At 34.1% G+C, this 21,196-nt stretch overlaps 2 protein-coding genes across 2 annotated transcripts in view; one reads left to right on the plus strand and one right to left on the minus strand.

Annotated features, from left to right (window-relative positions):
• Window positions 1-10,878: 10,878 nt before the first annotated feature.
• Window positions 10,879-15,680, plus strand: LOC139484200 (uncharacterized). The gene is made up of 2 exons (XM_071267934.1): window positions 10,879-12,511; window positions 15,544-15,680. Exons 1-2 carry the CDS (start codon window positions 10,879-10,881, stop codon window positions 15,678-15,680), a joined length of 1,770 nt encoding a protein of 589 aa, XP_071124035.1.
• A 5,142-nt stretch (window positions 15,681-20,822) lies between these two features.
• LOC139485907 (mucin-22-like) overlaps window positions 20,823-21,196 on the minus strand; it is a 28,465-nt gene continuing 28,091 nt past the window's right edge. The window contains exon 13 of the mRNA XM_071270570.1: window positions 20,823-20,950. Coding sequence (XP_071126671.1) covers window positions 20,839-20,950 — 112 coding nt within the window. The 3' untranslated portion in view covers window positions 20,823-20,838. The remainder of the gene's footprint in view (window positions 20,951-21,196) is intronic.

A 21,196-nucleotide genomic window follows, 5' to 3' on the forward strand; every position in this document is an offset into this window, starting at 1 on the left:
AATGCATTGAACCAACAAATGGCTGCTGATCCTGTGTAAAGACTGTTAAGTACGATCAAGGAGACGGTTGGCGTATTAATAATGAAAAATAGTACAGATATTGCCTGCATAACGATTCATTTTTTTTTTAAATAATGCGATTGAATTATTACTATTTTTGTCTACGAGAGCGCCTTCTATATACCGCACATTGGGTGGATTACATGAATTACTGTATTTTATGCAAGGAATAGTTCTTGCTTACAAACTTTACAACATTAATAAAAAAAGAGAAATCTGGTCTTTAGAACTTACATTGTTATTCCCATATAATCCATACTTCAGAGTGTCATAACTCTTTCGCTGTTATAAGCATTGGGTAAACAATTGATGTGATCTTGCAAAGCCTTTTTCAATACAGTTAATGTTATAAAAATGCATAACTTTTTTGATGAAATTGATAATGTATCAAATAGACAACTTTCCATCTATAGAGCAGAAAATAGCCGAGGTCCACCAACGGGTCTTCAACACTGTTCGAAATCCCCTACCCGGCGACTGACCCATAAACAAAAAATATGTTCTAGTCGAGTGAATATGTTTAGTAAAACTTTATTTAATACTAAATGAAGTTGATCAGCACTTATTTTCAAATTAAATTTGGTCCTAAACATTCCTGATAAAAAACACTTTCAAGAATTGTACACCGAAAGCGATAAGCAGAATCAGACAAAGAATGACGACCGGTATTGAGCGATACCTTGCGGGGATCAAAAATATACTGTAACGGTTATGGAGTGAAAAACACACCAGTTATTCAAACAAGAGCAGTTTTCAAGAAATTTACAACTCTTTTATTGATATATACCATTTTATTCTGGTATCACTTAGTTGAACAAAGGTAAACAGACAAACATATTAATTTACATTACATTGCCTTGTACATTTGTTGAGGTAGCATAATTATGAGATATATTACAACGGTATGATCATTGAATATCAAACAATTTCGTTTTAAACTTTTTGCAAAGGGGGTCATATTGTTCTGTTCAGATATAGCAGGAAAGGATGATAGGAGGGTGAAAACTACCCTATGTTCTCATATCACAGAGGCCTAATGATCACATATTTATATAATCCATTCTCACCAAGTAAACTCAACTTTAAATTTAAATGTGAAAAAGCTTAACATCTTTAGTATCTTGTGCCTTTAAATGAAAGCATGTTTGAGTTGAATGTTGTCTATATAGACTCAATACATAATCGTATTTAACAAATTGTTAATTTCTCTTTTGACGTTGCATAATTAAAATAGAGTATTCCATAAAAGTTTCAGTAAACCGCATCAGACACTATACAAATAATAAAATCAATATATACCGCTTTAAATAGGACGCTGAATTAAGATAATTTTTGTTACATGAAGAAGAAAAATAAAAAATCTATCACGTGTCATAAAAAAGAATGATTGAATATCATTCCATTGATACTTAAGATAGAGTATTCCAGATAGGTTACTGTAAACAACTATACATATATTGGTTGATCCAGAAATTTTCGTAAAGGGGGGGGAGGGAGTGGGCACCGACCAATCAATTTTTGCCATAAGCACGTCAGTTTAAATAAAATACTGCCAGAAACTGTTTGACGTGTAATAAAATCTTTGAAGTTTTTGTAAAGGGGAGCTGTTTAAATTAATATGAACCACTTTGATGGGAGGGCGATATTTAAATATACATGTATATATAAAACAAAAAGCTACAAAAAACGAATGAAATAGGTAGATTTGTGAAGTGGATGGATACAATAAAGATATTGTTTTACTTTTGAATTGTAGAGCCCAAAATAAAATCCGTTGACGCCGTGAAATAAAACGATTGGCAATACTCGGTTTTGCCTTGTAAAATACACGCAAAAATGTCATGGGAAATGTATGTTACATTAGAATATTGGCTTACGTATTTCATCTTCATTTCAAATATACTAGTATATGAAACAGCAGTAGATACTCTCAAATCTGTACTTTGTTTCTTTTTTTTTTTTAATTTTTAAGTACCTAGCCACCTCTACTCTGAGCAGTGGCGGATACAAAATGTTCATAAGAGGGGTTCGTTCGACTAATGCTTCAGTGAATCCATATATAATCAACCAATTTTTTCCCTCAAAAGGGGTAGGCGCTGGGCCCCCAGGACTACCCCTTAATCTACCTCTGCTGTGTTTTGTAATAAATCAAGGGTTTGTATAGAACTATACTATACAAATCATTGGAAAGGGACTATCATTTGATTTTAATGGAAAAAGGGGCAGGGGGTTTAGGAGGGGGGACTTGGATAAAACATATTGTCCTGCATTTCTTTTTAGTTGTAGTCTTTTTTTTTTGATTTTCACTCTAATCGGATCTGCCTTTTTTATCTGACTTCTTTGACTTAAATTTTCAGCCTGTCTTTGTGGGGTTTGTTCTTTGGCAAAAAGTGTCTCTTACTGTCTTTTTTTCAAAGTTCATCATAGCCCCCAATTAGTATACTAGTAGTGTAAAAGAAATATACTATCTGCATATAAAAAGGGACTTTTATTTTAAAGCACATATTTATGAATATGATAATAGTATGTCAAACCTTTTTTTATTAAATAATTGGTCAACTAAATTAAATGTATTACGAGTGAGAAGTTCAATAATTTAGCCAAAGATTATTTCTATTAGCAAACGCGCCTATCCTGTTATGATGACTCATTATATACTAGGTAGTTCACTTGACCCATATCTTTTTCTGTTTTTTAGATGAAATTTGAATGTCAAGAACTAAAAATCTAGCTTTAAAATATAAAAATAATGGAATTTGAAGCGGAATGATATTCTTTCAGTTTCTGCATAAATGGTAAAAGTTGAATTAAAAGTAAAATAAGAGTAAACATTGAACAAAGAAAGTTCGTTAATAAATGACAAAATCAAATGCTAGAATACATCAAACGAATGGATAACAACTGTTACATAACTTGGTAAATGTATTTTCTGATATTTATAATTCAATCTGGTTTAATAGTTAGCTTAATACCCTTTCATTTGTTTGAACGTCGCATACAATTTTTTTTTTTATTAATAACGATTTGTGGACAAAACAAACACACCATATACATGTAGGTTAAAATGTCAAAATTTAGTGTACAGCAGTCAACATCGTGTAATAATCGCCATCATTATAAAAACAAACAAATGTTTATCAAATAAACACAAAAAGGCTCATACATAAATTTACCAATACACAACTACACCATGTCGGCATGTATCAGTTCATAGCCATGTCATATGTAATGGTAAAAACCCACAAAAAACATATATTCAAAGCTCATTAACAAAACTGAAAGGCAAACCGATTTTGTTTTTACCATAGAACATAATACACAATGACGGAATGTATAAGTACGGAGCCACGTCAAATAGAAATATAAAAGTAATATTCATAAAGACATATACTAGAATACTATAACACGTTATTCAGATGATAAACAACGTAAAGATCAATACTGTATATTTCAAGATCATCGTGTACTATTTGTGAACATGGTTTTGGTTCCTTCTGATGTTTTTTTAAACGACGAGACGTTCTATGGCATACCCCTAGTTCATCAACTTTCCACTCAGACACTGGTCACGTTTTACACAGTTTGAGTAGCAGCTGGAAGCTATTGAATACCAAATACGTTGGGAAATATATATCCAATATGATGATAAAAATAGTATATTGTTACTAAGGTTTAGGGAAAATGATTACTTCTCAATGAAAATCTTGTTTGTCATAAATTTTGGTAACTTTCATGTTTTTAAATATTTACTTGTGTATTGTGCATCAATGTGACAATATGAAGTAGACGCCAATTAGACAGCAACCTAGCAACATTTATAATCAAGGATATTTGCTTGGTTTGAGTGTAGCTGTAAGCCAGATATACACGAGTTTCCTTCAACGAGACAGCATTTCAACGACAAAAATAACTTTAAAGAACTATACCTTCAGCTACCGTTTGTTGTTTTTCTCCAATTCTTTTTAAAACCGCTTACTATTAAAGACATAACATTACCACTACTTTTAGTATTTGATTTTTATATGTATAAAACACAGTACTTTAAGTTTAGATACATACAAAATGACAGGAACTATATTTGTAGACAACCGATTACGAGCCACCAAGCCATAAAAGGACAAAGCAACATAGAAGGGACCTATTTTTGAAGGTTGGTGTGTCCATCATATTGCATATGTGGCAACCTTTTGTTAAAGTCTTGTACCAATTTAACTTTTAAAAGTCATTCAAGTTCCATTCCTAACTTAACGTCGACACCCTATAATGTAGAATATCTATTTTGAATGGAAAAGGGTGTTTTCTATGTTCGACGATTGCAAAATTTCTGAGAATGAATCGAACAGTCCCTATTCGAATGCAGCATTCACTACATTAGTAGACATGTCGTTGATAAGCAATACTCTGAACGACTGACAGTGTTTGTAAAGATTCTATGTGCAAAAATGTCAAAAACAGGGGTACAGAGTAATCTCCCTGCTAACCTGACGTGTGTACGTTTCAGCTCTGGGGTTCCCAGTGAAGACATTTTTTTCTTCAGTTAAAACATTTGAGGTGCACAGTCTACACGATGAAACAAAAGTTGAAGAAAGGATGCTCGTCTTGGTGTATACTCAAGAATTTACTAATTCGGAACTGCTTAAAGATGAAATGAAGTCACAAGTCCCTATTCGAATGCAGCATTCACTACATTAGTAGGCATGTCGTTGGTAAGCAATACTCTGAACGACTGACAGTGTTTGTAAAGATTCTATGTGCAAAAATGACAAAAACAGGGGTACAGAGTAATCTCCCTGCTAACCTGACGTGTGTACGTTTCAGCTCTGGGGTTCCCAGTGAAGACATTTTTTTCTTCAGTTAAAACATTTGAGGTGCACAGTCTACACGATGAAACAAAAGTTGAAACAAGGATGCTCGTCTTGGTGTATACTCAATAATTTACCAATTCGGAACTGCTTAAACATGAAATGAAGTCACAAGACACATGGGAATAGTCGCTGCATGAATAGGCAGAGTTGCCCTTCATACAATTTGACACATAGCCCCACAATGCCCCAATGATATAAAGCATATTACAAAAATATCATAAAGTTCACTAAAAGACATAACATTACCACTACTTTTAGTATTTGATTTTTATATGTAAAAAACACAGTACTAAAAGTTTAGATACATACAAAATGACAGGGACTATATTTGTAGACAACCGATTACGAGCAATCAAACATGTCACGTTTGAAAATCAGATCATTTCGTCTATTTTTTATTTAGTTCTTTGAGTGTCCCTACTGCTTTTTTTCTGCACTTAATTATGCATGACATTACATCTTAACTTCATGTTTTCAAATATATAATTGTGTATTGTGCATAAATGTGACAATATGAAGTAGACGCCAATTAGACTGTAACCTAGCAACATTCATAATCAAGGATATGTGCTTGGTTTGAGTGTAGCTGTAAGCCAGATATACACGAGTTTCCTTCAACGAGACAGCATTTCAACGACAAAAATATCTTTTAAAGAACTACACTTTCAGCTACCGTTTGTTGTTTTACTTCAATTCTTTTTAAAACCGCTTGCTATATTCAATTCGAATAACTAAAAGACAAAAAAAACTATCTATCAAACGAAAACTGATTAAAGTGAGAAAAAAGATTCTGTCATTAGTACAAACTATAGCTTCATTGCTTATTTCAGGGTTCGAACCCTAAACGTGGTAACTTGGTTCGACTAAAACCTATGTTTGACAGTTTCCTAGCCGAAGATCAATAGTTCTGTCCGATTTTTCAAGCTTTCTTCACCATAAAAAGTCTGGCCACCATAAAATAGCAAAACAATGATTAAAGTGGCGTTAAAGATTAACAATGAATGAATCAATCATTTTTTTTATGTCAGACGTTTCACACACAGATCATATTAAAACAAGGCGATATTTATTTGAAATTGAATTTAACAATAGGAATTTTCAAGCATCGTAAAATGATGAATCTGGATATGACTGTAATATGTGCCGCTGGATATATATATATATATATCTTATTAATCTTTGAAATGCTGAAATACATTAAAGAATAGAAAAAATTAAAAGAAATATAAATTTTAATATTTGTAAACTAGTTAAGATGAGAGCTAAAAATTTAGAAGATGTTTTAGGATTAAAAGGACAAAGCAACATAGAAGGGACCTATTTTTGAAGGTTGGTGTGTCCATCATATTGCATATGTGGCAACCTTTTGTTAAAGTCTTGTACCAATTTAACTTTTAAAAGTCATTCAAGTTCCATTCCTAACTTAACGTCGACACCTTATAATGTAGAATATCTATTTTGAATGGAAAAGGGTGTTTTCTATGTTCGACGATTGCAAAATTTCTGAGAATGAATCGAACAGTCCCTATTCGAATGCAGCATTCACTACATTAGTAGACATGTCGTTGATAAGCAATACTCTGAACGACTGACAGTGTTTGTAAAGATTCTATGTGCAAAAATGACAAAAACAGGGGTACAGAGTAATCTCCCTGCTAACCTGACGTGTGTACGTTTCAGCTCTGGGGTTCCCAGTGAAGACATTTTTTTCTTCAGTTAAAACATTTGAGGTGCACAGTCTACACGATGAAACAAAAGTTGAAGAAAGGATGCTCGTCTTGGTGTATACTCAAGAATTTACTAATTCGGAACTGCTTAAACATGAAATGAAGTCACAAGTCCCTATTCGAATGCAGCATTCACTACATTAGTAGACATGTCGTTGGTAAGCAATACTCTGAACGACTGACAGTGTTTGTAAAGATTCTATGTGCAAAAATGACAAAAACAGGGGTACAGAGTAATCTCCCTGCTAACCTGACGTGTGTACGTTTCAGCTCTGGGGTTCCCAGTGAAGACATTTTTTTTCTTCAGTTAAAACATTTGAGGTGCACAGTCTACACGATGAAACAAAAGTTGAAACAAGGATGCTCGTCTTGGTGTATACTCAATAATTTACCAATTCGGAACTGCTTAAACATGAAATGAAGTCACAAGACACATGGGAATAGTCGCTGCATGAATAGGCAGAGTTGCCCTTCATACAATTTGACACATAGCCCCACAATGCCCCAATGAAATAAAGCATATTACAAAAATATCATAAAGTTCACTAAATGACATAACATTACCACTACTTTTAGCATTTGATTTTTATATGTAAAAAACACAGTACTAAAAGTTTAGATACATACAAAATGACAGGGACTATATTTGTAGACAACCTTTCACGAGCAATCAAACATGTCACGTTTGCAAATCAGATCTAGATCATTTCGTCTATTTTTTATTTAGTTCTTTGAGTCTCCCTACTGCTTTTTTTCTGCACTTAATTATGCATGACATTACATCTTAACTTCATGTTTTCAAATATATAATTGTGTATTGTGCATCAATGTGAAGTAGACATCAATTAGACAGCAACCTAGCAACATTAATAATCAAGGATATGTACTTGGTTTGAGTGTAGCTGTAAGCCAGATATACACGAGTTTCCTTCAACGAGACAGCATTTCAACGACAAAAATATCTTTTAAAGAACTACACTTTCAGCTACCGTTTGTTGTTTTTCTTCAATTCTTTTTAAAACCGCTTGCTATATTCAATTCGAATAACTAAAAGACAAAAAAACTATCTATCAAACGAAAACTGAATAAAGTGAGAAAAAAGATTCTGTCATTAGTACAAACTATAGCTTCATTGCTTATTTCAGGGTTCGAACCCTAAACGTGGTAGCTTGGTTCGACTTAAACCTAGTATGTTTGACAGTTTCCTAGCCGAAGATCAGTAGTTCTGTCCGAGTTTTCAAGCTTTCTTCGCCATAAAAAGTCTGGCCACCATAAAATAGCAAAACAATGATTAAAGTGGCGTTAAAGATTAACAATGAATGAATCAATCATTTTTTTTATCATATTAAAACAAGGCGATATTTATTTGAAATTGAATTTAACAATAGGAATTGTCAAGCATCGTAAAATGATGAATCTGGATATGACTGTAATATGTGCCGCTGGATATATATATATATATATATAAAATGACTGAATAAATAGTCAACGATCAATCTTACAGGGCGATGGATCATGTAATATGATTCTGTACACTACAAAATATAATATATAACAAGTCAAAAAGGGTACAACATCACCATTAAATAACTATAAAATATACAAATATTAGATATTTCGGATAACAGATATCCTTTATCAATAATAGCACGATGTCAAATGAATCATGTCAATATATTCAAACCGAGATACTTTTTCTAAATCTTGAATTTATACAATTAAAGCGAACACCACAGACGCTGATACAATTTTAAAATTTCCAAACACGGCGCAAAGATTACTTAGATATGCCAAATGAAAGTAGTTATTTTCGTTGTGAACTGGCACAACTCTAGATTTCCAAAGGTTGTGACAGTTGAGATGTTATGACTGCATTGAGGGCAGTCCTCAAACAAAAAGATCAAGAATGTCCTAACCGATCCAGGATGGCAAAATTAGACAACGGTAGGGCAATTACAACAGAAACTACATATTTAAGCCTCCCAAACGAATAGCAGTCTAATAATGATTGAAAAAATAAGTTTTATATAATGAGGTAAAATAATTGAACGTGGCAACGTACTTATACATCATCCCGAATAAATGGAAACCTGTAATTTAAACTGTTATTTTTAAAAATAATTTCGAACTGTAAAGCCAGTACTAAATCCGGCGTTGTTTGAAACAGGTGGTCACAGGAAAATGAAGGACTCGTTCTATGTTTTTTCATTTATGCCCTCTGGGGAAACTGTCCGTAACTTTCTTATCCAAAATCTTTCCCGAGCGACTCTGTCGACCTTCGACCAACCCTCGTTGTGGTCTATGATTGTGATGGTAAGGTTTTTGAGATCAGCTTGTGTGTGTCCAGGTGATCTCAAATGACGACTTACGGGTAGGTCGGGCTTGCAAGTGTAGTCACTTCGATGACCATTCATGCGTTTGTTAAATGGCTGCTCTGTCTCGCCAACATACTGCATGCCACATCGACACTGAAGGAGGTATACAACATTCTGGGTTTTGCAAGTTACATTGCAATATATAGTGTACACAGACCCAGTCGAGTGGCAAGTGAATGTTTGAGTATTCAGTATTTGTTGACAAGTCAGGCAACGTCTGTTACCACATGACTTGCACCAAACACCCTAAATTATCCAAGATCTTTCCCAATCCTCCTATGACTTGCACCAAACACCCTAAATTATCCAAGATCTTTCCCAATCCTCCTGTCTTAGCTTTTCGGAGACCAGCAAGTCTGAAAGACTTATTTGTTAGAGCTGACGTCTCCTCAAATAAAAGCTGTTCAATTGCAGGATGGTGCAAGTCATGTGGTAACAGACGTTGCCTGACTTGTCAACAAATACTGAATACTCAAACATTCACTTGCCACTCGACTGGGTCTGTGTACACTATATATTGCAATGTAACTTGCAAAACCCAGAATGTTGTATACCTCCTTCAGTGTCGATGTGGCATGCAGTATGTTGGCGAGACAGAGCAGCCATTTAACAAACGCATGAATGGTCATCGAAGTGACTACACTTGCAAGCCCGACCTACCCGTAAGTCGTCATTTGAGATCACCTGGACACACACAAGCTGATCTCAAAAACCTTACCATCACAATCATAGACCACAACGAGGGTTGGTCGAAGGTCGACAGAGTCGCTCGGGAAAGATTTTGGATAAGAAAGTTACGGACAGTTTCCCCAGAGGGCATAAATGAAAAAACATAGAACGAGTCCTTCATTTTCCTGTGACCACCTGTTTCAAACAACGCCGGATTTAGTACTGGCTTTACAGTTCGAAATTATTTTTAAAAATAACAGTTTAAATTACAGGTTTCCATTTATTCGGGATGATGTATAAGTACGTTGCCACGTTCAATTATTTTACCTCATTATATAAAACTTATTTTTTCAATCATTATTAGACTGCTATTCGTTTGGGAGGCTTAAATATGTAGTTTCTGTTGTAATTGCCCTACCGTTGTCTAATTTATACCATCCTGGATCGGTTAGGACATTCTTGATCTTTTTGTTTGAGGACTGCCCTCAATGCAGTCATAACATCTCAACTGTCACAACCTTTGGAAATCTAGAGTTGTGCCAGTTCACAACGAAAATAACTACTTTCATTTGGCATATCTAAGTAATCTTTGCGCCGTGTTTGGAAATTTTAAAATTGTATCAGCGTCTGTGGTGTTCGCTTTAATTGTATAAATTCAAGATTTAGAAAAAGTATCTCGGTTTGAATATATTGACATGATTCATTTGACATCGTGCTATTATTGATAAAGGATATCTGTTATCCGAAATATCTAATATTTGTATATTTTATAGTTATTTAATGGTGATGTTGTACCCTTTTTGACTTGTTATATATTATATTTTGTAGTGTACAGAATCATATTACATGATCCATCGCCCTGTAAGATTGATCGTTGACTATTTATTCAGTCATTTTATATTTTTACCTTTTTGGTAGTCTGCATCGAGTGTGTTCACCCGATCCGATTTTCTTACTGCATATTCCATCATGCATTTTCAATTTTATTTTAAGAAATTAAGATCTTCTACTATCAAAATTATCAAAACAGAGCATCACATTTCAAATTTAGAAACCTACATTAATCAAGGAATTATTCCGAAAGGACTAATTTTAAAGGCCTCCCCACTTACAACAGGAGAAAAGTCGAACAGATTTTTTCACAGATGGAACAACATTTTATACAACAGTTCTTTTCGTCTGATGGATCTTTTACGCCAAGAAGCAATTCATCAAGTAAATTATTTATTTAAACTACGTGATAATTTGCACTGCCGATCCCGTGAACATTTGTCTGATCCTAAACTTGACGAAATTCAAGTACGTCTTGGTGATATCAACCATATTGAATCACATAAGCTCCACGTCAAACAGATCAACAAATTTGAACGTGATGGTGTGCAAATTAACCACCCTTCAATTAGACCCTCTACAAAATCTAAGAAAAAGCCTCGAAATCGTAGATTTAAAAGAAAAATTCGAGTTCCGATGGATCCCAACAACACGGTTGTCAATTTATCCTCAGTCTCTTTATCTGAGGACGAAACTAAAGTCTTGTCCAAGGGTTTGAATTTTTGCCCTACTCCCAATAGCATAGATAATATGAAACTGGGAGATGACCTTGATAACTTTGCTAGAACCCTCAGAATCAAAGAATATTTTGGTAACAAGGATAAAGAGTTGGACAATGAGGAAGACACAGACACGTCTGACTCGGAGGAAGAAATCATAATTCCGCATTTTAAAAAGAAGAGTTCATGGATTCCAAAACCTAGTAAATCTGCTACATTGGAAGATGTTATCGACAAAATCAAATCGGATGTTGTTCATCTAGCTAGCAACAAGTACTCGTCATTTTACAACACCTCTCCTGACGAGAAAAAAGCCATACAATCGCTGAGAAACCGAGATGATATTGTGATAAAACCAGCAGACAAGGGCAGTGCCGTTGTGATAATGGACAAAGCTAACTACATCGCGGAAGCAGTGCGTCAGCTCTCTGATGAGAGATTTTATAAGAAGCTAGACTATGACCCTACTTCCGAGTTTAGCTCCAAAATTATCACTGCGTTACAAACCATGTACAATGACGGTCACATAGATGAGGATACAATTGGTTATTTAAAGCCAGAGAATGCCAAGCCTGGTCGATTGTATCTTCTTCCCAAAATACACAAGGTTAACAACCCTGGTAGACCCATTGTATCCGCAAACGGCCATCCGACTGAGAAAATCTCGGAATTCGTCGATTTTCATTTAAGATCTCATGTAGAAAATCTTCCTTCCCACATTCAAGACACTACAGATTATCTTCGTAAAATGGAATCCATGAACCCTCTCCCTCCGGAAACCCTCCTTGTCACTTTAGATGTCACCTCATTGTATACCAACATACCTCATGATGACGGCATACAATCTTGTAGGGAAATATGGGACTCTCGCAACATTTTAGAACCACCTACTGAATGTTTAGTCCAGCTACTAACTCTGGTCCTGAAATGCAACAATTTCACCTTTAATGGTGATCATTACCTTCAAATTAACGGGACAGCGATGGGGACGAAAATGGCACCGTCTTACGCCAATATTTTCATGGGCAGATTAGAAAAACAAATTATTGCAGCATCTTTATCCAAACCTTTGTCTTGGTTCCGTTTCATTGATGATGTTGACATGAAATGGATTGAATCTCAACAAAAACTGGATGATTTCATCAGACATGCAAACAATGCCCACCATTCAATTAAATTTACGTATGAAATTTCCGACTCTAAGATATCTTTCTTAGACACAACCACATCTATAAAGGACGGTGTCATATCAACAGACCTCTATTGTAAACCCACAGATAAACATCAATACCTTTCTCCCCAAAGCTGTCACCCCAAACACTGTACAAAAAGTATCCCGTACAGTCAAGCTCTCAGAGTCAAGCGGATTTGCTCCTCTGAGGAGGCTGTCACGAAAAGGTTACAGGAACTTCGCGGATTTTTGACAAAACGAGGTTATAAGAAATTGGACATAGATAAGGGGTTTGCGCGCGCTAACAATAACAGCCGCAATGACCTCTTACAGTACAAACGGAAGAAGCGCAGCAAAATAGTCCCGTTTGTTCTTACATACAATCCAGCCTTCAATAACCTTTCACGTTTGATCCGTGCCAATTGGCAAACTATTGCCAAACACCCTAAATTATCCAAGATCTTTCCCAATCCTCCTGTCTTAGCTTTTCGGAGACCAGCAAGTCTGAAAGACTTATTTGTTAGAGCTGACGTCTCCTCAAATAAAAGCTGTTCAATTGCAGGATGGTGCAAGTCATGTGGTAACAGACGTTGCCTGACTTGTCAACAAATACTGAATACTCAAACATTCACTTGCCACTCGACTGGGTCTGTGTACACTATATATTGCAATGTAACTTGCAAAACCCAGAATGTTGTATACCTCCTTCAGTGTCGATGTGGCATGCAGTATGTTGGCGAGACAGAGCAGCCATTTAACAAACGCATGAATGGTCATCGAAGTGACTACACTTGCAAGCCCGACCTACCCGTAAGTCGTCATTTGAGATCACCTGGACACACACAAGCTGATCTCAAAAACCTTACCATCACAATCATAGACCACAACGAGGGTTGGTCGAAGGTCGACAGAGTCGCTCGGGAAAGATTTTGGATAAGAAAGTTACGGACAGTTTCCCCAGAGGGCATAAATGAAAAAACATAGAACGAGTCCTTCATTTTCCTGTGACCACCTGTTTCAAACAACGCCGGATTTAGTACTGGCTTTACAGTTCGAAATTATTTTTAAAAATAACAGTTTAAATTACAGGTTTCCATTTATTCGGGATGATGTATAAGTACGTTGCCACGTTCAATTATTTTACCTCATTATATAAAACTTATTTTTTCAATCATTATTAGACTGCTATTCGTTTGGGAGGCTTAAATATGTAGTTTCTGTTGTAATTGCCCTACCGTTGTCTAATTTATACCATCCTGGATCGGTTAGGACATTCTTGATCTTTTTGTTTGAGGACTGCCCTCAATGCAGTCATAACATCTCAACTATATATATATATATATCTTATTAGACATATATATATATATATATCTTATTAATCTTTGTAATACTGAAATACATTAAAGAATAGAAAAATTTAAAAGAAATATAAATTTTAACATTTGTAAACTAGTTAAAATTAAAAACCAATTGTTCAAAGAACAATTGAAGGTCTTTCCACCAATAAGGATCTATTTTGATATGAAAATATTAAAATTCAGTTGAAAATGTCAGTTCCTATGGCTAAATGATATATAAATATGAATTTCAAGCAAAGGTCAAAATCTAGAACGTCCAATTAACCTATGACCTTGACCTCAATTTCAAGGTCATAAACGAAGGATCCCAAATTAAAAGACCCTAGGTCTGTATTATGTATGGTTCATGAGTAATATCACTTTACGATAATTCTAAATATAACAGGGGCAAAAATCCCATTTATTCTCTTCGCACCCTTCCAATCAAAATTTATAAGTTATGACATGTCGCAACTAACAATTTAGTAAAAATAATTTGTTGAAATCTGATAAGGTTAATGAAAAAGAGTGAAAATAAGCAAAAATCAAAATTTAGAATTTGACCTTGACCTTTGACCTTGACCTAATTTTCATTTTTTGGACCAAGGATCTTAAATCAAAAGACCCTAAGCCTTTACTTTATAATGATAATGAGTTATATTACCATACAACTAATATAAGATATAAAAGGGGGAAAAGTCGCATCAAATGTTTACGTACCCTTTTAACTAAAATTTACGTGTTACGCCATGTCGTAACACACATTTTGTGAAAATATTTTGTCGATATCTTATAGGATTTCTGAAAATAAGAGATAACAAGTCAATATTATATTTTTGAACATGACCTTGACCTTTGACCTTGACCTCATTTTCATTTTTTTGGACCAAGGACCTCAAATCAAAAGACCCTAGGCCTCTATCACTAATGGTTTTCCAGTAACAAATTTATTTCATTTATTTCATTACAAAAGGGGAAATAACTCTCATATGGAGTCTTCGTAAAGCTTCGGTGAAAATAAAACGTAACATCCTGATGATATAACGAGCAATTTGGAAAAATAAATTTGTCACTTTCTTTTACGGTTGCGGAGGAGATCTGATAACAAGAAAAACAGTGTTTGGGGAGATAACTCTTACAAAGAAAAGTGTTCGGTAAAACAGGGTCAGTTTCAAAAGCGTATAAACTGAATGATATCATATACAAAAAAACTAAGCGACATCTTTTGAAACATTTTTACACCGCAAGGAAAAAATTAGGCGGAAGAAAAAAAAAAAAAATCAGAACAAATACATTAGGTCTTTCCACAAGAAAGGTGGACAGACCTCATGAGAGCTAAAAATTTAGAAGATGTTTTAGGATTAAAAGGACGAAGCAACATAGAAGGGACCTATTTTTGAAGGTTGGTGTGTCCATCATATTGCATATGTGGCAACCTTTTGTTAAAGTCTTGTACCAATTTAACTTTTAAAAGTCATTCAAGTTCCATTCCTAACTTAACGTCGACACCTTATAATGTAGAATATCTATTTTGAATGGAAAAGGGTGTTTTCTATGTTCGACGATTGCAAAATTTCTGAGAATGAATCGAACAGTCCCTATTCGAATCCAGCATTCACTACATTAGTAGATATGTCGTTGATAAGCAATACTCTGAACGACTGACAGTATTTGTAAAGATTCTATGTGCAAAAATGACAAAAACAGGGGTACAGAGTAATCTCCCTGCTAACCTGACGTGTGTACGTTTCAGCTCTGGGGTTCCCAGTGAAGACATTTTTTTCTTCAGTTAAAACATTTGAGGTGCACAGTCTACACGATGAAACAAAAGTTGAAAAAAGGATGCTCGTCTTGGTGTATACTCAAGAATTTACTAATTCGGAACTGCTTAAACATGAAATGAAGTCACAAGACACATGGGAATAGTCGCTGCTTGAATAGGCAGAGTTGCCCTTCATACAATTTGACACATAGCCCCACAATGCCCCAATGATATAAAGCATATTACAAAAATATCATAAAGTTCACTAAATGACATAACATTACCACTACTTTTAGTATTTGATTTTTATATGTAAAAAACACAGTACTAAAAGTTTAGATACATACAAAATGACAGGAACTATATTTGTAGACAACCGATTACGAGCCACCAAACATGTCACGTTTGAAAATCAGATCATTTCGTCTATTTTTTATTTAGTTCTTTGAGTCTCCCTACTGCTTTTTTTTCTGCACTTAATTATGCATGCCATTACATCTTAACTTCATGTTTTCAAATATATAATTGTGTATTGTGCATCAATGTGACAATATGAAGTAGACGCCAATTAGACAGCAACCTAGCAATATTAATAATCAAGGATATGTGCTTGGTTTGAGTGTAGCTGTAAGCCAGATATACACGAGTTTCCTTCAACGAGACAGCATTTCAACGACAAAAATATCTTTTAAAGAACTACACCTTCAGCTACCGTTTGTTGTTTTTCTTCAATTCTTTTCAAAACCGCTTGCTATATTCAATTCGAATAACTAAAAGACAAAAAAACTATCTATCAAACGAAAACTGAATAAAGTGAGAAAAAAGATTCTGTCATTAGTACAAACTATAGCTTCATTGCTTATTTCAGGGTTCGAACCTTAAACGTGGTAGCTTGGTTCGACTAAAACCTATGTTTGACAGTTTCCTAGCCGAAGATCAGTAGTTCTGTCCGAGATTTCAAGCTTTCTTCGCCATAAAAAGTCTGGCCACCATAAAATAGCAAAACAATGATTAAAGTGGCGTTAAAGATTAACAATGAATGAATCAATCATTTTTTTTTATGTCAGACGTTTCACACACAGATCATATTAAAACAAGACGATATTTATTTGAAATTGAATTTAACAATAGGAATTTTCAAGCATCGTAAAATGATGAATCTGGATATGACTGTAATATGTGCCGCTGGATATATATATATGTTATTAATCTTTGTAATACTGAAATACATTAAAGAATAGAAAAATTTAAAAGAAATATAAATTTTAACATTTGTAAACTAGTTAAAATGAGAGCTAAAAATTTAGAAGATGTTTTAGGATTAAAAGTACAAAGCAACATAGAAGGGACCTATTTTTGAAGGTTGGTGTGTCCATCATATTGCATATGTGGCAACCTTTTGTTAAAGTCTTGTACCAATTTAACTTTTAAAAGTCATTCAAGTTCCATTCCTAATTTAACGTCGACACCTTATAATGTAGAATATCTATTTTGAATGGAAAAGGGTGTTTTCTATGTTCGACGATTGCAAAATTTCTGAGAATGAATCGAACAGTCCCTATTCGAATGCAGCATTCACTACATTAGTAGACATGTCGTTGATAAGCAATACTCTGAACGACTGACAGTATTTGTAAAGATTCTATGTGCAAAAATGACAAAAACAGGGGTACAGAGTAATCTCCCTGCTAACCTGACGTGTGTACGTTTCAGCTATGGGGTTCCCAGTGAAGACATTTTTTTCTTCAGTTAAAACATTTGAGGTGCACAGTCTACACGATGAAACAAAAGTTGAAAAAAGGATGCTCGTCTTGGTGTATACTCAAGAATTTACTAATTCGGAACTGCTTAAACATGAAATGAAGTCACAAGACACATGGGAATAGTCGCTGCTTGAATAGGCAGAGTTGCCCTTCATACAATTTGACACATAGCCCCACAATGCCCCAATGATATAAAGCATTTTACAAAAATATCATAAAGTTCACTAAATGACATAACATTACCACTACTTTTAGTATTTGATTTTTATATGTAAAAACACAGTACTAAGAGTTTAGATACATACAAAATGACAGGAACTATATTTGTAGACAACCGATTACGAGCCACCAAACATGTCACGTTTGAAAATCAGATCATTTCGTCTATTTTTTATTTAGTTCTTGAGTCTCCCTTCTGCTTTTTTTCTGCACTTAATTATGCATGACATTACATCTTAACTTCATGTTTTCAAATATATAATTGTGTATTGTGCATCAATGTGACAATATGAAGTAGACGCCAATTAGACAGGAACCTAGCAACATTCATAATCAAGGATATGTGCTTGGTTTGAGTGTAGCTGTAAGCCAGATATACACGAGTTTCCTTCAACGAGACAGCATTTCAACGACAAAAATATCTTTTAAAGAACTACACCTTCAGCTACCGTTTGTTGTTTTTCTTCAATTCTTTTCAAAACCGCTTGCTACATTCAATTCGAATAACTAAAAGACAAAAAACTATCTATCAAACGAAAACTGATTAAAGTGAGAAAAAAGATTCTGTCATTAGTACAAACTATAGCTTCATTGCTTATTTCAGGGTTCGAACCTTAAAATTGGTAGCTTGGTTCGACTTAAACCTATGTTTGACAGTTTCCTAGCCGAAAATCAGTAGTTTTGTCCGAGTTTTCAAGCTTTCTTCGCCATAAAAAGTCTGGCCACCATAAAATAGCAAAACAATGATTAAAGTGGCGTTAAAGATTAACAATGAATGAATCAATCATTTTGTTTTTATGTCAGACGTTTCACAGACAGATCATATTAAAACAAGGCGATATTTATTTGAAATTGAATTTAACAATAGGAATTTTCAAGCATCGTAAAATGATGAATCTGGATATGACTGTAATATGTGCCGCTGGATATATATATATGTTATTAATCTTTGTAATACTGAAATACATTAAAGAATAGAAAAATTTAAAAGAAATATAAACTTTAACATTTGTAAACTAGTTAAAGTGAGAGCTTAAAATTTAGAAGATGTTTTAGGATTAAAAGTACTAAGCAACATAGAAGGGACCTATTTTTGAAGGTTGGTGTGTCCATCATATTGCATATGTGGCAACCTTTTGTTAAAGTCTTGTACCAATTTAACTTTTAAAAGTCATTCAAGTTCCATTCCTAACTTAACGTCGACACCTTATAATGTAGAATATCTATTTTGAATGGAAAAGGGTGTTTTCTATGTTCGACGATTGCAAAATTTCTGAGAATGAATCGAACAGTGCCTATTCGAATGCAGCATTCACTACATTAGTAGACATGTCGTTGATAAGCAATACTCTGAACGACTGACAGTATTTGTAAAGATTCTATGTGCAAAAATGACAAAAACAGGGGTACAGAGTAATCTCCCTGCTAACCTGACGTGTGTACGTTTCAGCTCTGGGGTTCCAAGTGAATTGAGGTGCAGTCTACACGATGAAACAAAAGTTGAAAAAAGGATGCTCGTCTTGGTGTATACTCAAGAATTTACTAATTCGGAACTGCTTAAACATGAAATGAAGTCACAAGACACATGGGAATAGTCGCTGCTTGAATAGGCAGAGTTGCCCTTCATACAATTTGACACATAGCCCCACAATGCCCCATTGATATAAAGCATATTACAAAAATATCATAAAGTTCACTAAATGACATAACATTACCACAACTTTTAGTATTTGATTTTTATATGTAAAAAACACAGTACTAAAAGTTTAGATACATACAAAATGACAGGAACTATATTTGTAGACAACCGATTACGAGCCACCAAACATGTCACGTTTGAAAATCAGATCATTTCGTCTATTTTTTATTTAGTTCTTTGAGTCTCCCTACTGCTTTTTTTCTGCACTTAATTATGCATGACATTACATCTTAACTTCATGTCTTCAAATAATTATATACTTGTGTATTATTTGCGCCTGTCTCTTTGTTGTTCTATGTAAGGGCAAGCTGAAGATGTGGGATAACTGTTCCTCAGTTGAAGACCCATTAGTGGTTTTGGCTGTTTCGTGGTCTTTAGTCGGGTTTTTTGTCCCTTTTACACATTCATATTTTCATTCTTTATTTTATTTGTATTTATTTTAACTCGATTATTTTTACTCTGGTATGTTTTTAGAACAGCCTACCGAATTTGACACTTAACCTGAATAAATGTTTAATTGTATCGTGTGCTTTTTTTACGGTGGTTATACTTATGTCTGAGAGTACGCAAAATTAAAGTAATGCAATGTACATGTAACTGGATATTTTATCAGTCATGAAGCAATTAATGAACAAAAAAGTTTCAAGAAGGTGTTACATGTACAACATTATTCAGACATGATTGTCTTCCTGGTAATTTTTGTCATAGAAACAGGAACAGTGGAGTCCCCAGTGTTCGCACGGTAGCTAATATCGCGCGTAAGCTGATTTAGCAGTGTGTTTGGTTCAAATTAAGCTAAATTAACGTAGTATAAAAATGGGAATGGGATTTGAGTTACGACATAAGGAATATATCCGATATTATCTGTGAAACGGGTCAATCAACTAGTGATTACGTCCGTAAAATGTATAAAGGGATGATTTCAACTTCACCATCGGAGCAATTGGTTTAATAACTTTCTTGTGGGCATCATTCCTTGATCAAGGAATCCTGATAGGAAATACAAGCACGAGAATATCATATCAATTCACAGATATGTACGCTTAATTTTAAATTGAATCTTTAAGTTCGACAACATCTAATCCTAAATTAAACATGTAAACTTACATTTCAAATATAATATACACACTGTACACTTAATATCAACCCCTCAACCAGAGCGAACATTAAAATCGCTTTACATAATAATATAACAAATACATGTGGACAAACACTAATTCACTCTCGTTATTTTTGATATTTAAATGCCTTCTCCATAGTCACGGAGAAGTAGACCATTTCATTATGTTTTGGACTATAACTATGATAACACAAATATAGATGCCAAATGTTGGTTGATCATCATTTATTGTTTCTGAATTCAACAACTCTTTAAATATAACAGATTCACCAAAATGCACGCTTAAATTTGCCTTGAACAACATTTCTCTCATCCTGTTTATATGTGGAATATGTTACGTTCAAACAAATTTTACGTGTTCTTGTGTCGGCAGGGTGCTTGCACTAATAAGTTACTTTTATGTTTTTGATAAAACAGAGAATGGAAATATCCAGAGCAACATTTACAACTTATTTTAAACACATGATCATATTATTCTTATTATAAATAAAGTAACAAAGCTATCTAATTGATGAAAAACTTTAATGATTGTCCCAATGCTGAATTGCAATCTTCTGAAATCCACAGTCTTTGCCTTTATATATATAGCATGTTTCCGGGATGACGCCACATAATTCCTGGTCTTTTTTGTTTCTGCAATAGAAAAACTGTATGCATGTAAATGTATTAAATAGAAATTTTACCATGTTATGATCATGATGACAAATAACCTTGATGAAATTGATGTTTTGCATTATGCTTGAGCGTTTTATATTATCTTGCAAAATTGCTTACCTAATATATTTCATGCAAATAAAATAATAATGATTCGTTGAGCCGCGACTACACATGATGATAAAGTACTTACAAGTAGTAGATGACAATCTACATATCGAAGCC

Source organism: Mytilus edulis, chromosome 8, assembly GCF_963676685.1.
Source record: "Mytilus edulis chromosome 8, xbMytEdul2.2, whole genome shotgun sequence".
NCBI classification, from domain to species: domain Eukaryota; kingdom Metazoa; phylum Mollusca; class Bivalvia; order Mytilida; family Mytilidae; genus Mytilus; species Mytilus edulis.

Excerpts from the sequence above, each read along its gene's own strand:
- LOC139484200 (XM_071267934.1), top strand. The coding sequence starts at position 10,879 with ATGGATCTTTTACGCCAAGAAGCAATTCATCAAGTAAATTATTTATTT. Across the intron at positions 12,512-15,543 it reads CATATCAACAGACCTCTATT|TTAAAACATTTGAGGTGCAC; the intron begins GTAAACCCACAG and ends TTTTTTCTTCAG.